At 27.8% G+C, this 19,151-nt stretch overlaps 2 protein-coding genes across 2 annotated transcripts in view; one reads left to right on the top strand and one right to left on the bottom strand.

Annotated features, from left to right (window-relative positions):
* The window catches only part of Fstl5 (follistatin-like 5), a 326,084-nt gene that overhangs the window by 284,686 nt on the left and 22,247 nt on the right, over positions 1-19,151 (bottom strand). The gene's annotated exons all lie outside the window — the stretch shown is intronic.
* On the top strand, positions 1,884-14,890 carry LOC105363736 (uncharacterized). Its single transcript, XM_011501497.1, has 2 exons — positions 1,884-2,016; positions 14,274-14,890. The coding sequence occupies exons 1-2, from the start codon at positions 1,989-1,991 to the stop codon at positions 14,636-14,638; spliced, it is 393 nt and encodes a 130-aa protein (XP_011499799.1). The 5' UTR covers positions 1,884-1,988; the 3' UTR covers positions 14,639-14,890.

A 19,151-nucleotide genomic window follows, 5' to 3' on the forward strand; every position in this document is an offset into this window, starting at 1 on the left:
GTAAATATAAAAGCAATTATATTATTTTCCATGTACAATTATTAATATATCATTCAATGATATCTTATAGAACGTGTAATGCATTTGATGATTCATTCGTTTTCTATAAGATCATGATAATGAAGGCGAGAAAAAATATTTTTCAAATTGTTTGTAAAAATGAAAAATTTTCCAAATTAACTTCATGAAGCTGAAATCTAATTTCTTGAATAAATGCAAACAAGTTTCCATATTTTTCCTTATTTTGATTAATATAATTTTAATACTTTTCATTATCTAAAAATTCAGTGATTCTATTAAAATCAACAATATTTACTGTTTTACATATAGTTTATTTTATATGTAATGTCTTTTTATATAGAAATTATGACAATTGCCAAAGAACATGTCGATTCAGCAGAAAAATAAAAACATTGTCGTTACACACAGTATATACATAATTTGTGTGTGTGCGTGCGTGTGTGTGCGTGCGTGTGTGTGTGTGTGTGTGTATTTATATATATACACAAACAGGCAACACTACTGACATGAAAGAAAAAAGTTTGAGTTTAACACTTGGTACGAGTCTTGATTTATTTTCGTAATTAACATTAAACATTGATTTAAATATTTCTCAACAAAACATATTTCAGAAAATATTTTTAAAATTGATGTATCTAAAATTATAAAGGCTAATGAATAATGTATATTAATAAAAAATATTGTGCTGTCTTATTGACTTCTTAAGCTATTAAAAATATAACGGCATAATTTCTTGTTATACAAAGCTATGTACTTTAAAATAAATTTAATATTTTTAAATATTTATTGATGTTTAATATAAAAAGAATGACTACAGTTTAGTATTCTATAATTTAATGTTTATTAATTTTGGAAAATTTTATGAAGAATATTTTTATAATATTACATTGCCGTACGTAAGAGATATTTTATAATAAAAAATTTCTATTTTTAACTGTAGTTCATTTATGTTTTATTAAAATCAAATACCATATAACTAATGATCAAATAATTTGTTTTATAGTAAAGAATGAGAAATCTATACTTAATAAAGTTAATTTAGAGTAATAAACCAAAAATTAATGAATTGAATAAAAAATAAAAAATGTTGAAAATGCTATTTTTTATGATTAAAATAGTATTATTTAAATTGTTTTTATTAGTCACAACTTTGAAAATAATAAATTGAACCAATATAGACAAAATTTTTCTGAAAAGCTCTAATTTTAATAATCATTTGAAATTCCAATTATCAATTAAAATGCTTGAAATATTGGGTTACAGTGAAATACGTCGCTATTAAAACTTGGGCAATTAAATTCGCTTAATAGCATCAAATGTTCGGTGTACTTCGCTAAGTGTATATTCACGAAATCAGTAGATTATTGTTTGCTATGAGCGATAATAGAAGATAAAAAGGCGACTCGCCAAAAATAAAGTCAACAAGGCCACTTAAGTTAAATGCAAAGCTCGAGCGAGCGCATCTGCTCCTTCCTCTCTCTCTCTCTCTCTCTCTCTCTCTCTCTGTCTCTCACTCTCGCGTAACGAGAATAGCAGCGGTAAGCCTCGATCGGGGATAGTACACGTGCATGCATCTCGTACTAAGATCGGCAAAGGGGTGGGGGAAGAGCATCGCCGAGTAGGCGGCCGATAAATTTGTAAGCCGCGGGTGCCGCAGTACCGCAACGTCAGCGACTCTCGTTGTATCGTTCCCGAGCGCTCGATCCTTCCGCTAATTACGCCCATCGATCACCCAACTTTCCCTTCCGCTGGCCGACGTTGTGTCTCGGATTTCTTCTCGCACACCCTCAAACTCCGCCTGCCCCCCCCCCCCCCCCCCCCCCCCCCCCCCCCCCCCCACCCACCCCGCCCATCCACCCACCCATTTACCTCTACGCAGTTACCGAGCTAGTTTACGGGCATGTTTACGAAGGTACGATAGCTCGCTCGGTTATTGGCCGACACTTTTTAAAGGATCGCTCTCGGCGATGGTGGACATTGCCCCGTTGATCAAAGGTACGCGTTGTACTTTTTCTTCCTTCTCTATAGGATTCGAACTCAAAGGGCTGACGTTCTCGCCAATCACTTTCTTCTTCCTTCACTGTAATTACCTATAATAGACTGTTTAGGTGAGATCGACTTTAAATGTTTATTTAGAGACATGATTTGTTTTCAGTAGTAAATCCACTTTGTTTGCTGCGGTAAATAATAAATGAAAACCCTAGGAGAGCAATGTTTTCCAATATATATTTTATGGGTATATTCAGTGGTCGGTTGTGAGACGCATGTTGAGTGAAAATAAAAACGATGTTACTCGACAATGTAACTTCATTCAAGTTTTAACTACGAAGAACACTATAACAGTAGTCAAAAAAAAAAAAAAAAAAAAAAATAAGAGAGAAAAATTAATTTTCAGTTTTTTACTTATGATAAATATTTCATGAAGTATTTCACTATTCAATGCAGACTATAGGTTAATATAAACACTTGAAGGTAAATTAAAGAGTATTTACAAATGAATATAATAATATTTACAATAGTATATAAATTCTTGTTACTTTTGCCTAAATTTTAATAAAATATTGCCAAACATATTTTTAGCCGAACTATTATAAACATTGTAAGTAAGTCTTTTGTAACTAACGGCTTTCCAATGCTCGTCATTAATAATTTTCTAATTAAGTTTCTCTGTGCCCTTAATAAAAATTAGAAAAAAAGAAAAAATGAAGAAGAAGTCTTCACTATTACAATTCCATTCTTGTAACAGTGCATATCTGTATTAATATTTTTATATTGCAGCAGTAACCAGCAAATTTTTTCCTGTCTACTTTTCTTTGTCAACTCGCACATGTTAAATTCCATATTTCGTGTCTTCTCACCCCTGCAGCGGTTCTCAGACAAAGAGAAGTTGTACATTACTGGTATTTAAATCCTGCGTAAAGGCACAACGTTCTACAAAAACAAAAAGTAAGAATGACCTGAGCACTTATGCTTTTTGCTACTTTTCAACGGGGATCGGCTCGAACTATCCCCTTTTTTCCCCTTTGCGTTTGCATGCGAAAAATAAAAAGCCAGTTGAAGTCAACACCGCGTGCATCCATGTTTTGCTTATATTATTTTTATATCCTTTGTACGGGGGTACGTACTGTACGTCCACGTACATGCGCGTTCAAAAACGTCCGCAGCTCTCTCACTCACAGAGAAAAAAAAACATCGCAAGTGTAGTCCACGCTGCTGACTTTTCTATGAACAGTAATGGAAAGCCTTAGTAAAAAAAATTTAATGTACGCCGCCACCCATGCACTACCAATAATTTTTTGTTTTTTTTTTTTTTATTATATTTACCTTTTAAATGCAATCGCATAAAAACATTGACCTTTTTCATACAAGATTATCACTTATGCTCGATATTATTGATTTTACAAAATATTACCTCATGTTAGGTAATATTATTAAAATTATTATAAAATAGTTAAATATTTTGGGAAAATTTGCTTTATGGCGATTATTTTATTTATACGAGAAATTTCAGTGAATCTACTGGAGTGTACTTCAATTAAAAGCAAACTACGATAGAATGATTTTGAATATTTGTTAAAATACGTTTTTCAAATTTTACAAATCCAATTTTCATATTCAGTATCGCGGTCACTTTAAAGGACATCCCTCGAAATAATAATAACTATTTAATATAATAAAAACAATTTTCATTATTTTGTTTACAAATGTAATTATAGTTACTATGCAAATTTTTTGCGTAAAATACTTAATGGCATATCTTAGAATACGCTAACGTTCAACTATTGTATTCGCTAAAATTTAATAAAATACCGATTAAATGTAGAAATGGTGCCATTAGAAATAAACGATATCACAATTACATTAAAATATTGTGTAATATGAATCATACGACTAACTAAACAGAGAATAATAATAAATTGCATTAAACTTTATAAGTGATTTTATAATGCATAATTCGCATAATTTTAACGACCGAATAAGACATTTGCTTCGTTTATTTAATAAGGCACGCGATGAAAAGCAGGTATTAATGACTTGATTAAAAATGATGAATAAGCAAGTGATCGAGTTGAATCCCTTTCTTTCCCTTTTGAGTTTTAGCGCTCATAGTACAATGGTGTGTGCTTCGGATTACGAATTTAAGCCATTGAGATTATCACGCCTACTTCTCCCCCACTTTCTTGTCATTTTCATTCCATGCATTCGGCCGAGAGGATTGCAGGGGGCTATTCGTTTTAAAAGTTTCTTTCTTTCATACTACGTGATTTTAAATTATGACTGGAACTTATTTTTCCTCGTCTTTCTTCAACTGGACTTGCATTATATCTAGGCATTATTCTGCTAGGATAGGTTTAATTTAAGAGAGATTCAGAATGATGAAAATTTATTATAAATAATATTTTAGGAAGAGAAATATGTGCTTTCTCTAGAATGAAAATATTAAATAGCATAAATATAATTTTAAATAATAAAATGGAAATTATACGACGATTATTTAACCTTAATTATATCTAATAATTATAAAATTCGGATAGTATTCATTTTAAATGTAATAATTAGCAAAACTTGAAGATCATTTAATAAAAATTCGCTACAATAATAGTTTACAAAAAATTGATGATTTAGTGTTAACTATAATATTTAAATATATTAACATTTTACAGGGAATTATAAAAAAATAACTTACGCTTGTGAAGAATATTTCTCATACATCGATTACACAAATTATCATTCTTAAATAATATAAGAATTTTTAATTAACCACCATAGTACAGTATTATCAAAAGGATTTGTTTAAAATAAGATTCAATCATTATACAATGGAAGCAAAAAATAATTGTATGCGCGGGCCTGTGCGTGCGTATGCGCGCGTCTGTGTGTATACGTACGTATGCAAGTGAATATGCGTGAATAGACAAAACCATCTTTCATGTACAAATTAATAATCTTAATAGTTTATTTAACTACAGTAATGAATACACGAAAGAAATAATTATCCGAATAATTAAAATATTAATCAGTTATAAAATAATATCTTTAGAATTAAATCAATTTATGCTTTGGAAAATACGTTTCAAGATTTATGCTTTACGAATAAAGAAAATAATAAATGTAAAATAAAGTAAACACAGAAATAAAAAAATTTACTAATATTTTATCTTTCTTCTTATGATAAATTCTTAGACGACGCATTATATACTGCCTTATTACTTTGTTTATATTATTATTATATTATTTATATTATTATTAATTATATATTATTATTAATTTGAACAAAAAATTTATAAATAATTACCTTGAATTCACAATTGAAAATCAAACAAAGCATAGTGGAGCATTTTGCTTATAAAAATTAAATGATAGAGACCAATAATATTAAGAGAGCCAGAATCGTCCCTTAAATCAATATAAACATGTCAAAATAAAAATATAACATAAACAGAAAAACCTGTTAAACTTATTTCAAATTCCGTATCAATAGAATCAAATAAAAGCACTTTCATCCATTGTTTAAATTGATTGAATATGAGTATATATTATTAAAGCTTTTTTCTTCTATGATATAATCCAAATATTATTTTCTGTACGTGATCTGGATGTATTATGAAATAAAAGCAGTATTTATGATATCAATAATATAGATATAGAAGTAAAACAATATTTTAAAATTTTTTATTTATTTCGAAAAATTGAAAAAAAAGAAGATTTTATTCATAATAATTTAAAATAATAATGATAAAGTAAAATTCTTATTATTAGAAGTAATGATTATTATTTATTAATAATATAAAACTGTAGACTATAATTGATATAATAGATAGATTATAATAGAATTATAACAAATTAAAGAATTATTTTAATTATTATAAATAGAATAATTTAGAATAATACAAAGAATAAGAATTTATAATTTCATTCTTCTTTTAATCGAAATAATAATATATGTTTTATAATTCATGAATGTTCAAATGATAATGCACAAAGTAATATTTAAATTGTTATTATCTTTTATTAATATAAACCTTTGCTAACATAAAAAATATATATTTATAATTACGGAATAGAGTTGATGATTTTTGTTCTTCATACTATTAACGTAATTAAATCATATTAGTGAAGTATAAATTTTATGCCAGAATAGACTGTAAAAAAGTATCATTAAAGTTTTTCATAGTAAAATCATAAAAAATCTCTTAAGCAGATGAAGGCCAAAATAAAAGAACCATGCGAAGAATTGGCAAATAAGAAATTCTGCGTACTTAATGTGTGTAACAATTATACTCAGCATTTCCTGAAATAAAATTTATAATATTATTTAATAATTTACTTATTAAACATATTTATATTAAATTTACGTATATCAAGACACTATAGGACATGAAAAATGTAAAGTAATTAAATTTTAAAACTTATACAATTGATATCATTTATATATATATATATATATATATATATACATTATTTTAGTGAATTTTGTTAGTTTGTAATTTCAAATACATTTTATCGAGCATTGATTTGCATTTTAATAGATTTTTTTTTAGTGTATAAACACTTAAAATACTTTGAAAAGAAAAAGGTTTTTAAGTTCAATACTAATACTCTCTAATTATTGGACTTTTATAATCTCATTTCTTGTAACAAATATTAAATTATTTGTTGATCAAAAAATTTACTTAATGAAAAGTTAATACTCATTAGTTAATTATATTAGTTAGTTTATTTTTATATACCAAAAATATAATTTAGAATAAGTAAATAATGATTATGATGTAGTTGTAAACAAAACTATAAATAATTTATTGACCAATGATATTTGTCTGTATATGTTTCATTTTAATTATTGTGCATAAATAAATCTTTGCAATAAATCATGCTTTTCTAAATAAATTTTCTATATTGGATAATAATAAAAACCATAAGACAAATTATTATTATTTAAAAAAATATATATTGTTTGTAATATTTAACTTAATTAAAAGTTTAATTATAAAACTTTTAAGTATAATAAAAAAATTTTTATTTCACTAGAATTAATTTTAATAAAAATGTATGTTATGCTACTTTATAAAAACTTTGAAATAAAAGTAATTACAAGTGTTCAGGTTCAAGGGGGAATTTAAAAACCGAATAAAAAAAAATTAAATAAATCATATCGAATACTGCAGTAAGTATACAAATGGCACTTGTAGGTAAAAATAAATTTATAATAATAATCAGAAAGTCCAAGTGCTTTATAGGAATAATAAAAGCATTTGGCGAGTATTATCTTTTATATTTTAACTATTTGATAAATATACTCTGAATTGAATATACTCTGTTATATAATAATTTCGTTAAAAATTAATAATAAATAAGCGTACCGAGCAATTACCTATTACCTAACTAGATAATCTCATTCTAAATAATTTTGAATATTTGCCGTAATTTTGTTATTATTTTTTCATTAATGAAAAATGTTTAAAGGGCCGCCTTAATCGAAGATCTGCGCAATTGAATAATTAACCACGAATATAAATTAAATCATTTTCTACTGCCGAATTTAATATAAGCCGTTCGAACGAAACAATCGCAAAGAAATTCGGAAAAACTTGGAAATTCAAGCTCCTTCTCGTGTAAAAAGAATGTTCGACTCGAGATTCCTTATGTAAAGTATTTTACACAAAATAACAATAATTTAGAAAATGTTGCAAATCTCGGTCATCAATATTCATAAAACTTGAGAAAGAAACTTTAGAATATTTGACGAAAAAGCCAAGTCGAGACGAAGGGCTGATTTAGAATTGTTGGGAGCGCGAAGCAGCGGTTAATCAGTAAACAAGGGCACGCGCCCCCGTATATTCCGCAAACAATTCTCAATCCTTCCCTCGTTCAGGCTTACGACTTTTCCCCTTTCGCGACAGTTCCGAGGAGTTAGCGCTGCGTCAGGCGGCGAACTCGAAGAACTGCAGTACAGTACATGGGAATGCAAATTGAAGCCCGCATTCCATTGCGCGCCGGAGGAAAATTCCCTCCTCCGTGAGGTCGTAGCGATTTGCCCGCTTTTGCCTGGCTTTCGGCCGCGCCCTTAATTTGCCTCGGCACTTCAATGTTCAACGCGATCGTCTCCCGACCTGATCCGGGGCGAGGTATTGCGGAGATGAAGGCACCGTGTACGAGCGAGAAACGTCCATTAACAAAATCGTGGTGTTGACTTTTTTTCCTTCTTTCTTTCTCCTTTTTTTTTTTTTTTTTTTTGCTCTGTCGTCAATGACTTGTCCGCCCGACTACTCGAGATGGTTAATAAACGCGTGGCCACGAAAGATGGCAAAAAGTTTGTTTGAATTTGATCGATGTGTTTTATCGAAAAATAATACAACCGTGGAATATATGTGATATGCTCGAGTATTGAAAGATCTCCTTCGACAGAGAAAGAAGAAAAAAAGAAACGAGGAGAAAAGAAAAGAAAAAGAAAAAAGTTGATTCCTTGGTAGATGGGAATATTGAGAGAAAAAATCCGATCAAAGTTCGGGAGATAACGTGAATAACATGTCCATAAGTAGGTGTGTCGTCTCCTACATACAGTAAGGCATTATCCTCGTACAACCAGTACGCATGTACTTAACTACATATAGATTCACTGCCAGCACGACTTTCCAAACTCTCATCGTTTTTTCTAAACTTTTCCCGTTTAAAGGATAAAGTTTTTTTAATTAAACGTAATTTTTGCTTTAAAAATAGTATATTACATAACTTTCCCGATAGCTGAATGTTCATAGTTCAGAGTATCCGATCTTAAATATACTTTTCGTTACAATTACTTGCCGAGACTCGAGCAGATGAATGACAATTAGCGAGAAATGGTGTTAGTTTTAGCAAACTTTGTCAAATACAAAAAAGGAATAAGTCCATAATATAATGCATCGCATAGTATTTATATCGCGAAAGTCCATTATTATATGAAGAAATAATTAAGACGATCGAATCAAGGTTTAATTTACATAGCATTTCTCGAGCACTTGCATGTAAACGATTACAATGATGATAATGAATTTTATGTACACATTACATATTAATTTATACGAGGCTAAAGGATATTTTATATGAAATATTTTCTACATAAATGAAGTTTCATAAAATAAGGTAGTCTTTTACAACAACAAAATATACAGATTACTTCATTTTATTCTAAATAGAAAAGAAAATTGCTTCCAAATACGAGCAGAACAAGCTTTTACGTGCAATTCTTCCTCGTGTCTCAGAAAATCTTTTATATTATCTCCTACATTATACAACTTTATATTATTTACTCAATTAATGTGTATTTCCTTAATTGATTACAGTGAATATGTCCTTCGTACAATATGCTCTACATATTAACAAATTATCTTTGATTTGTAACAAATTAATCCATGTAAAAACATTAGACCACTAGATTATTATTATTAGCACGAAACAATCCGTTTGGTCTTCTAAAAAGCTCGTGTTCAATTTTCGAAAATTGCAAATGTATATACTCCCCACAAAGCTAACGCTAACTGATCTTACAATCAAACAAATGGCAAAGATTTGCAAAAAAAAAAAAAAAAAAAAAAAAGCTTTATAAGTTCACTTTGATGGAAACACTACCGATGGTTTTTAATAGATACTAAAATAATAATAAATCTCATTAATGGAATTTAAAAACTTGGAAATATCCTCTTAACGTAAGCCTCGCGTTGTTGACCTTTTTGGAATTTAATAATACCCGATTGCGTTATATGATGCACGGAGCACCGTCGGAAAATGAATTCATATTCGTTTCTCTCGCTTTTCGGCGCGCACTTGCTCCCTGTCCAAATCAAATTCTTCACTGGAGGACTGAATCTCCTCTCCTTCGTTCTCCCACCTCTCATAATACGAGGGAGACACAGTCGCCGCTCGAGCTAATATAATTATGCACAGCAAAAAGTGTCTTACTTCTTGTTTTATTAGAATGACTGAAAGCAACCCACGCCTTCGTCTCTCTCTCTCTCTCTCTCTCTCTCTCACACACACTCACACGCGATCATTTTCATTCCTACTTTCTTGCCTTACTTTGGAAAGCACGTATGTAAAATATGGGAATAAACGAATGATTGAAAACGAATGACTTCGTTTTATACTATTTTAAAAAGTCGTATGAATTAGTAATAAACTACGTTTTATTTTTACGTTTTATTCCAACACATAATATGTATTTTAATATAGAAAGCATAGTATGATTATATCGATTTGGGATACTTTGATTTTGCTAATAAGTTGAATTATTTTACATTCACGCGGCAAAAAACTTAAATTTTTATATGAAAAAACTCTTTCAAACTGCATTTCAATAAATACATTAAAATACTGCATTTAGTGATAAGCGTAATGTTTGATCAATTTTCTATTTGTCTTCAAACATTAAATAAATCGATAAAACATTTATTTTCATACGATAAAATACAGATTTATTATTAGCAGTAATTTCACTATTGATTCAGAAATCGTGTCAACTAAAGTTCAGAAGAGACTGCGCCAAGTATTTTTAAAATAAATTACATTGAGAAAAAAAATTGATAAAATAATTTTCATAAAGTAATGTTAACCGTGTTATCATTTATTATTTAAATTGATATTTAATTTTTATCTCAATACATAATTAGAATTAAGTTAAAAAGAAATAATTAAGTTTAAAACTTAAAGAAAATATGCTTAGAACCCAGGTATTTTCATCGGCAACTTTATAAATTCAATTGAAAAATTGTAATACATCACGTCAGCGTGCAGCAATAGTTGACTATTTTGTACAATCTCATTGTCGCCTCAGTACCCACGCCAAACGTTTAAATTAATCCCGTCAGATCGATCAACCTTACGCGGCCTATATTTATACAGGATCAAGAATCAATTCAGGCATCGCTTAGTCGCGATTTCTATACAAATTCCCATCTATTTATTCATCAACTATTAATTATCTTCATATGTCTCTATTCTTATTAGTATTTCTCATTTTTATCACAGTTGCACTCATCGTCGTTTTATCACGTCGTATTTAAAGTCTAATGACTAAGCAAAGTTCGATTTCCACTTGACCTATAGTTTTTCAATATCATGAACTATCAACCTATCTACCTATCTGTCTATCTGTCTATCTGCCTGTCTATCTATTTGTCTATTCGCTCGTATGTGCATCGATCTATTCGTCTGTCTCTTATTGCTACTTCCTTCTCAAAACTTTAGTGTATTGAGTGTTTTGAGCCTCTTCGTGTATACATCGATTGAAAATTGCAATAAACGAAGGCATAATTATATTACAGACAGATGATGGATATATCCTTATTTATTAAATGAACCAACGTTGTATTGACTACTGGCCATTGATAACGCGCCAATTATTAATATCCACTAACGTTTGCTCAACTTTTTCAAAAATGAATTTTTTAATTATTGTTATTGTATTAACATATTTTGAATTAATTTCCATAACGATTTGTACAAAGTTCAATACTCTCCTGAGATTTCATCTCTATTTAAAGTATTTCATGATTATTCGGATTACAAAAAATTTTTTTTTATCCATTATCAGTCTGTTAATAAAATTTACGGATTCATACGGCTCACAATTGACTATCACATAATGCACACGTAAATTAAAAATAATTTAATATTTGAAGAAAAAAAATTGGTAAAAAATGTTTATTAATCGATTCCTGATTCATTAAAAAAAAAAATATATATCTCCCCCTCTTTGCTTATCGAAAACCTATATTAAAACCTATTTTATAAATCATTATGATATATTAATTATATAATTTCTTAAATAATATTTTAATGTTGCATTGATTATTTTTCTAAAAAGTAAAAAGTATAATTTAATGTAATACTTAAAAAGTGCTTATAATAGAAACAATTAAGAGCTTTTACGTTATACAAAATACATTTTAGGGATGAATTGACTTGGCGAGAATTTCTATTACTCAAACTAGTAGTGATTAATTATTAAACATTGCTCTTCCAAATCTTGATTCAGAGATTCAAAATAATTTCTTATAAATTGTCCTCTATAACCACATATGTTGTCGGAATAGCACAATAAATTGCTGAAAATGTACATAATATAAACGGCGACGCCAATTCGTCCAATCGAAATTTTGACATTTCAAGTACGGTTTATTTCTTTCATATTCTTATTTACAATATTTACTCTGCTTTCAATTTGTTACAAAATTATTCGTCTTATAATCAATATATTAAGTAATATATTTCCTTAAGCAATCTGTAAATTAAACATTCTTTAGTATTCTATTATTTCAATTGAATTAATTTAGTTTAAAATAAATTATTTAAATATATAAAAATAGCACTTGGTAATATAAGGATAAAAAAAGTTAACAAATGATAAAATATCACTTTTTAATGAATATAAATAATGCAATCTTAAGAATTTATTATACCGTTTATGTATGCAATGAATTTGAATTTTAAATTACTTATACTTATAAAATTAGGTCTACTGATAATTAAGAGATAAAGTCTTTGTTATAAATTTGTAAAATATTAGTTATCAGCAATATTTCAACACGTATTTTAGAAAATTACATACTCGATAACTATTGTATTAATTAAACAAAATTAGAATTTTGCTAACAGACGTAAAATGAAATCAATTTACAATCTTACAAACATGTCGAAGTTTGTTTTATGTATTTTTAAGTATCGATGACATAAAGAATATACAATAAAAATTTCATTTAAATTTTAGTCTAACTTTTCCTTATGCAAATAATAACATTTTATGACACAAAAATTAATGTAGTGAAACTATATTTTTAAAATATTGGAATAACATTGAAACTATATATTTCCATCAACAGATTAAGAAAGTGTATTTATACTTTTTATAAGAATAATATATCTAAAATTTTATTGTTAAATTCATGTAAATTTTTATAACGTTATTAAATAAATGTATTTGTATATGCTATTTGTATAAATAATTTTAATTGATTATTTTTATAATTATCGTCATTATAATGAGCATTACTTTCTTCTTTTTTTTCAAATGAATAATTGAAATGACATTAAAAATTAATTTTCATCCTTTAAAAGAGCTTATTTTTATTGATATCATAAACTCTCTATAATCGCAAACGTAAAAACATTACCACACACCATATTTGTAAGAGAATAAAATCATTTAAATGTATTTAAGAGATAAAATTTTGTTAAAATTATATTTTAATTTTAAGATAAATTACTTTTAAAAGTAAATTCTACTTTCCTAATATAAACATGATAACAATTACGAAAACTTTCGAATGTTATTAAGATTATATAATTATCGAATTTGTAACATATATATATATATATTTTTTTTTATATTAGTTATATAGATATATAATAGATATATAACATTGATTATAAAATATGCATAATGCATATTTAGTTTAAAGTTGTAGTATAGAAAAACGTAGAGGAAATTTATAATTTATTTCTACTTTTTCATCCTTAAACTATTCTTAACTTTTTCCAACATTCAATACTGATTATTCTTTTTCAGTTGAGGGGAAAATTACACAAAAGACATAGTCAAACATTTACTAAATATAAAATTATAGGTTTAGAACTTTGTTCGTAAAATCTTATTTCAATTATTTATTAACTATATTATAGTTCGCTTTCTTTAAAGTAATAATAATATTGCGAATAAATGATAAATTATTATTGTTTCCTTCTATATTCGAAAGAAATTTAACCACAAGAAAAACCGATATCAATTATACAATATGTATAGTTATATAAAATCATCATCATAATAATAATTATTCTTATCAAGTACTATTTATAAATCCTTTAAAATTTCATTTATATTTTTTTAAATGTATAAGAACATTTTTTCATCAAACTTAATTGTGTTAAACTACTTTTTTTATAATCTTCAACTTTCTTTTTATAGCTAGTGCATGAGCAATTACCCGCAATTACTCATAATTGCATCGATGATAAGAAAGAAAAAGAAAAGAACAAAGCAGAAAATTTACTATTGATATTAAAAAATACCAATTCTATGCATAATTTTTTCCTATAAAATAACTTTCTCGATCATTCATTTGATATACCTAATTTGTTATTAGATAAGATAAATTTTGTTCATAAAACAATTTAATTTCAACGTAAAAACCAAATATCGAAATGGTGATTAAATAAAAATGATAATAAAATCACGCCTATTCAATGCTCGAACCCTTTTATGAACACAATTCTCATTTCAGGTATGCAATCAAGTCTTAATTACTTAGTGCAAGGAGCTATTTTTCGCAGAAGCACAGACGTGCAAGGATCGACCCTCCGACAGGACATCGCGAGGAACTTGACTCACCGCTCGATTCTCCCTTCGTTCACGAGTCCCAGGGGCTATCGAGACGACACCTCCACCATCCCTTCGTTAAATCTGCAGCGGACATACAAACCCCCACCCCCACCTCCACCCCTCTTCCAAACCCTCATTCTACTCCATCCAACCAAATACTCTTTACATCTCTCGAACGTCTCGCTACCGCGGAAGATCGATATGTGTATAAAAGGAAAAGAGAGAACGCGAGCGCGAATTGAAAGGGGTAAGAGGAAGGGAGAATAGAGAGGAAGCTCCCTTTCGAAAGTGTGAAGTGAGTCTTGAACGATATGGTAGTGGTACTATTCGATGCTCCTGTTTCGATATATTATGCAAGACAAAGACAATGGTCAACCCTCTTTATTTTACTCGACACTCTTCATTTTTTCATCTAGAAAGTTTGTGTAATTCGAAGCCTTCCATATTATTTAAGCTTCCACGATGCCTTTGTATCATCCCAAGATTATGTATTTATATTAAAATTTTCGTCACTATGGATTCTACATATAATGGAATATTAACAACTCTCTTGTAATAATTTTTAGCTAAATTATCAGTTGGGACAGCTATATTTCATATTTATATAAAATGATAAGTTTAAATTAATCATCTCATTCGTGCAATGAATAATAATAAATAAGCGCGCGCGTCTGTCTACGCGTATGTGTATGCATAAGTGCGAATGGATATACATATTTTGGTTCATGTTTATTGATTTTTGTATTAATAATCTTTTTAATTGAAAAAAAAAAATAATAATAATAAAATAATTTGTTAATATTTATATTAATATAAAAATAAATATCGATGTTTATACATTTTCAAAACGAAGAAAAAAATAATAGTTGGAAGGAAAAAATACCTCACAAGATACGAAACTAGTTTATAACACAATATAAATCCAGTAATAATACATACTTAACAATGTACTTTTATTATTTTTCATATTCATAATTTATTAACAAAATTTCAATAAGAAGAAAATGCTATTTCATATAGCTACATATTTTTCCATTAATAGGTAAGTTTATATTACAAAGAATATACTTAACTTATGAATAGTTGATAGTATCAACGATAAATCAACTGATTTTCAACAAACTAGTATTAACCAAAAAGAAATCCATAAATTTTAAAGAAAATTTTACAATAAAAATACTATTAAAAGAATATTTATCTAACGAAAATATTATAAATAATATATTTTATCATAAATTTATTATGATATGTATTTTGATATTTATAATTTTCTTATTTAGCATAATTTATAAAATTTATAAGACGATGAAATTTGACTTGACTCTCGAACTCTAATACATAATTTATATTAAAATACAAAATTTGCTAAAGAACATTGATTCTTCATTTCCTTTCCATGATTTACACTATGAAACAAATCAATTAATCTGAACCAAAATTCGATTCTCAAAATTCAAATTGATAATTTAAGAACAGTCAATTATTAAAAAACTTGTAAATATGGAGAAAGAAGCGGCTCTGGACAATGGAAAAGAATCCCTAACGTCATTCAACATCTAAAATTTATGAAAGTAAGAGGTCTTGAAATCTACTTCCCTATCTTTAAAGCATTACAATAATAAAATATTTTGAGCAGGTTATCATTACTTATATGATGCAAAAAATATATATTCCACTAATTGTACATTTTGCAATAGTATCAAATGCTTCAATTAACCATTTTTTATTTCTTTTGAACGGACAGTTCCACTATTACGTTAAAGAAATTTTCTAGCTAACCTCGAAAATACATTTGAAAACAAAAGTATCCATATACGATATGCGCATGCATTTCCCTATGTACGTATATTATGTGGGTATTGTGCATGTGTTGCCTACGTATTCTGTGTAACGTGTCGTATTGCATTTGTATCATATTTCAATTTTGTGTATTGTACACGCGCACCCATGTGTGTATTGTGTGTCTATAATGTTAACTGCGTAATGCGCACGCGTATGCGCTTTTGTGTTTGTCTGCATTATCTGTGTATACATATTGTGCAAAATGTGCGTTGTACTTAGTATGGAGCGTGTGTGCCATGTGTATATGTGCAATGTGTATTTATAGAAATGTGCATATTTGCATAAATGTCCGTACGTGCATGCTTACGTGTGTTTGCATATGCGTGTGCATGCGTGGATATTAACATACGTGGTGCGTATGTGCGTGTGTACGTTACACGTTTCCGCCAATGCATCGATTTGTATCCACAGTATTGTGTCACCCGTTTGGTGAATCGTGAGAAAACGCGTGTTGAGTTTATATATGACTCCGCATTGTTTGACGAGATTTTATTTATCTATTTCTATAGTATGATACTTATGGATGATGATTTCTTTCGTTTTTATAATATTTGGATACTATGTTAGAGTCTGGCATACTTTCAATAATATAATTATGAAATGCTGAAAATAATAATAGTAACATGTTATTTCGAAACGGGGTTTCTTTGTAGCTGCAAAATTTAATTTAATAATATCATCTATTAATAATATGAAAAATAACCGCTTAAAATAATTTATTTATTGTAAAATTCCCTCTGTTAAGATTAATTAAGTAATTAAAGTTATGTAGGAAAACGTCTGTCTTTAATAACATGATTTATTTAGTCATCTTAACTCCTAACATCCATCTTAAACTTTTAATCGTGCTTATACGAACAAGTCTTTCAAAAATTTAGTTTAATTTAATAACTTTAGAACTCAAACTCAACAATTCCATCAGTTTGTGTTTATTAAATATCTTGTGTTGTCTTAATATTTACCTTTATTGTAATATTTATATAAAATGCTATTATTATTTTATAACGATTTTTATCTAAAACCTGTAATTAATTTGATACTCTGCATACACCATTCCTAACAATATACAACACACATATTGCTGAAAACATTATTTTAACAAAATACTTGCAAATTATGGTATATTGACCGTTTTTTCATAACTAATTAACTTATATCGTTTATTTACAATTTATACCTAAGTTTCTGTCGCTCGATAATTCTGCATAATCCTAAAAGATCAAATTAAATGGACGAATTCATTATATTAAGTAATAAAATACTTTTAATGAACAAAATATGCATTCAAATTTAGATAGATAACGATAATCATGCTTTAAAAATAATTCAAACCTTAAGAAATTATGCAATAAAGCATATTGGAAGGTTCTAATGGTATCCCAGAAAATGAAGTCAAGCTAGCTTTATCAGGTTTTATTTCACCATCATCTCCGAGTGACAGGACAATCTCATTAAGATCACTTTAAAATGATTCAACCTATCCAATAAATAAAGCGGAAGTCTATTTTTATTATTACTTCGTAAACGCCATAAGCCATCAATGAAACAATGATGTAATGCTCTAAAGTAGATAGTTTTTAGAGTCCACGTGTACAATCTTATAATTTGTCCAAAATCATATAATCTTTATAAAGTTTTTCCTTACTTTTGGACAAATATTGAAAATTTTTTAATGTAAAATAATTTTATATAATAACTGTTTCTATTCGTATCCAGCTGGCTTTTATTCTGTGAAAATAAGATCTCTTATTATTAAAGCATAATACAATCGTGAATTATTAAATGCACTTATTCTGCCAACTTTCCTATATCGGTTTCTAACATTTGTACTGTATTCTAAGAAATTATAAAATACATAGTTATTAGGAACATTTTACCAGAATTATTATATAGCTATCATAAAATATTCTAGCACGTTTAAGTTATTATTTTATATTAATGAAAAATCTCGTCGAGTAGTTAAATAATGTAGAACTTTTAAAGATGTATGAAGCCAATGATAATTAGCATGTTTAATTATAACATAATATATAATACTTTTTGTCTTTGTTTTTGTTTTTTTTTTAATTAATGTTGAAAATTGTATAAATAAATACAAAATTATCAAAACGACTATTTAAACGTTTATTGTACGTCTGGTGATTTTGGTTCTTTAAAAATTGCACGGTAATAATCCCTTTAAAATATTAATGAGTTTATGGAAGTTTGACGTTCCAAGTGGATTAATGTTTTTTTTCTAATCTAACATTATTTATTAAATTCGAAATAAAATATAATTAACTTTATAAAATAGTGATAAACCTTTGGGATTACATTAGTGATACTAAAATCTTATCAGTGATAGTTTAGTAGTGACACTAAAACACTCTCCCCAAATCTTCCCATTAATTATTTTTACTATTTCACTTAAAGATACTTTTTATTAAGAACGGAGATTAATTAAAATCGGTTAATAAGTATTTATGGCGATATAAAATACATATACCAATTAAGCTATAAAGTATAAAGTATATTTTGATTATTGGTAAAACTATAAATTTTAATAACGAACACGATTTTAATGACAAATCCATAATTACAATAATTTATATTATTAGATGTTTAATTGATTGGTCATAGATTTCTATTTCTGAAATAATTAACTTCGTATCCACGTGTTGACATAAAAATGCAATTTATTGCAATAGACATTTTCACAATCAAATTAGTTTGATCAAATATTTATTAAAGGGAATATCTATGATGTTGTATGAATACTTAGATTTTATTGTATCACTATCTTGCGATTGTAAAAAATAGCCTTTTCATCGATATTATTATCTCGTGATGAAAAAAGGTAAAAATCGATGACGCATAAAAGGCAAAATTCTTATCGGCGAGCAGTCGTTATGCATTCGACTGAGAAAGAGAGAGTGCGCTCGTGAATGGGGTGACCGAC

The sequence above is a fragment of the Ceratosolen solmsi genome, unplaced genomic scaffold (assembly GCF_000503995.2).
Source record: "Ceratosolen solmsi marchali unplaced genomic scaffold, CerSol_1.0 scaffold28, whole genome shotgun sequence".
In the NCBI taxonomy this organism is placed as follows: Eukaryota; Metazoa; Arthropoda; class Insecta; order Hymenoptera; family Agaonidae; genus Ceratosolen; species Ceratosolen solmsi.

Bases quoted from the DNA above. Each gene is read 5' to 3' on its own strand.
- LOC105363736 (XM_011501497.1), top strand. From the start codon at position 1,989: ATGGTGGACATTGCCCCGTTGATCAAAG. The intron at 2,017-14,273 runs GTACGCGTTGTA...TTCTCATTTCAG, and splicing joins CATTGCCCCGTTGATCAAAG to GTATGCAATCAAGTCTTAAT.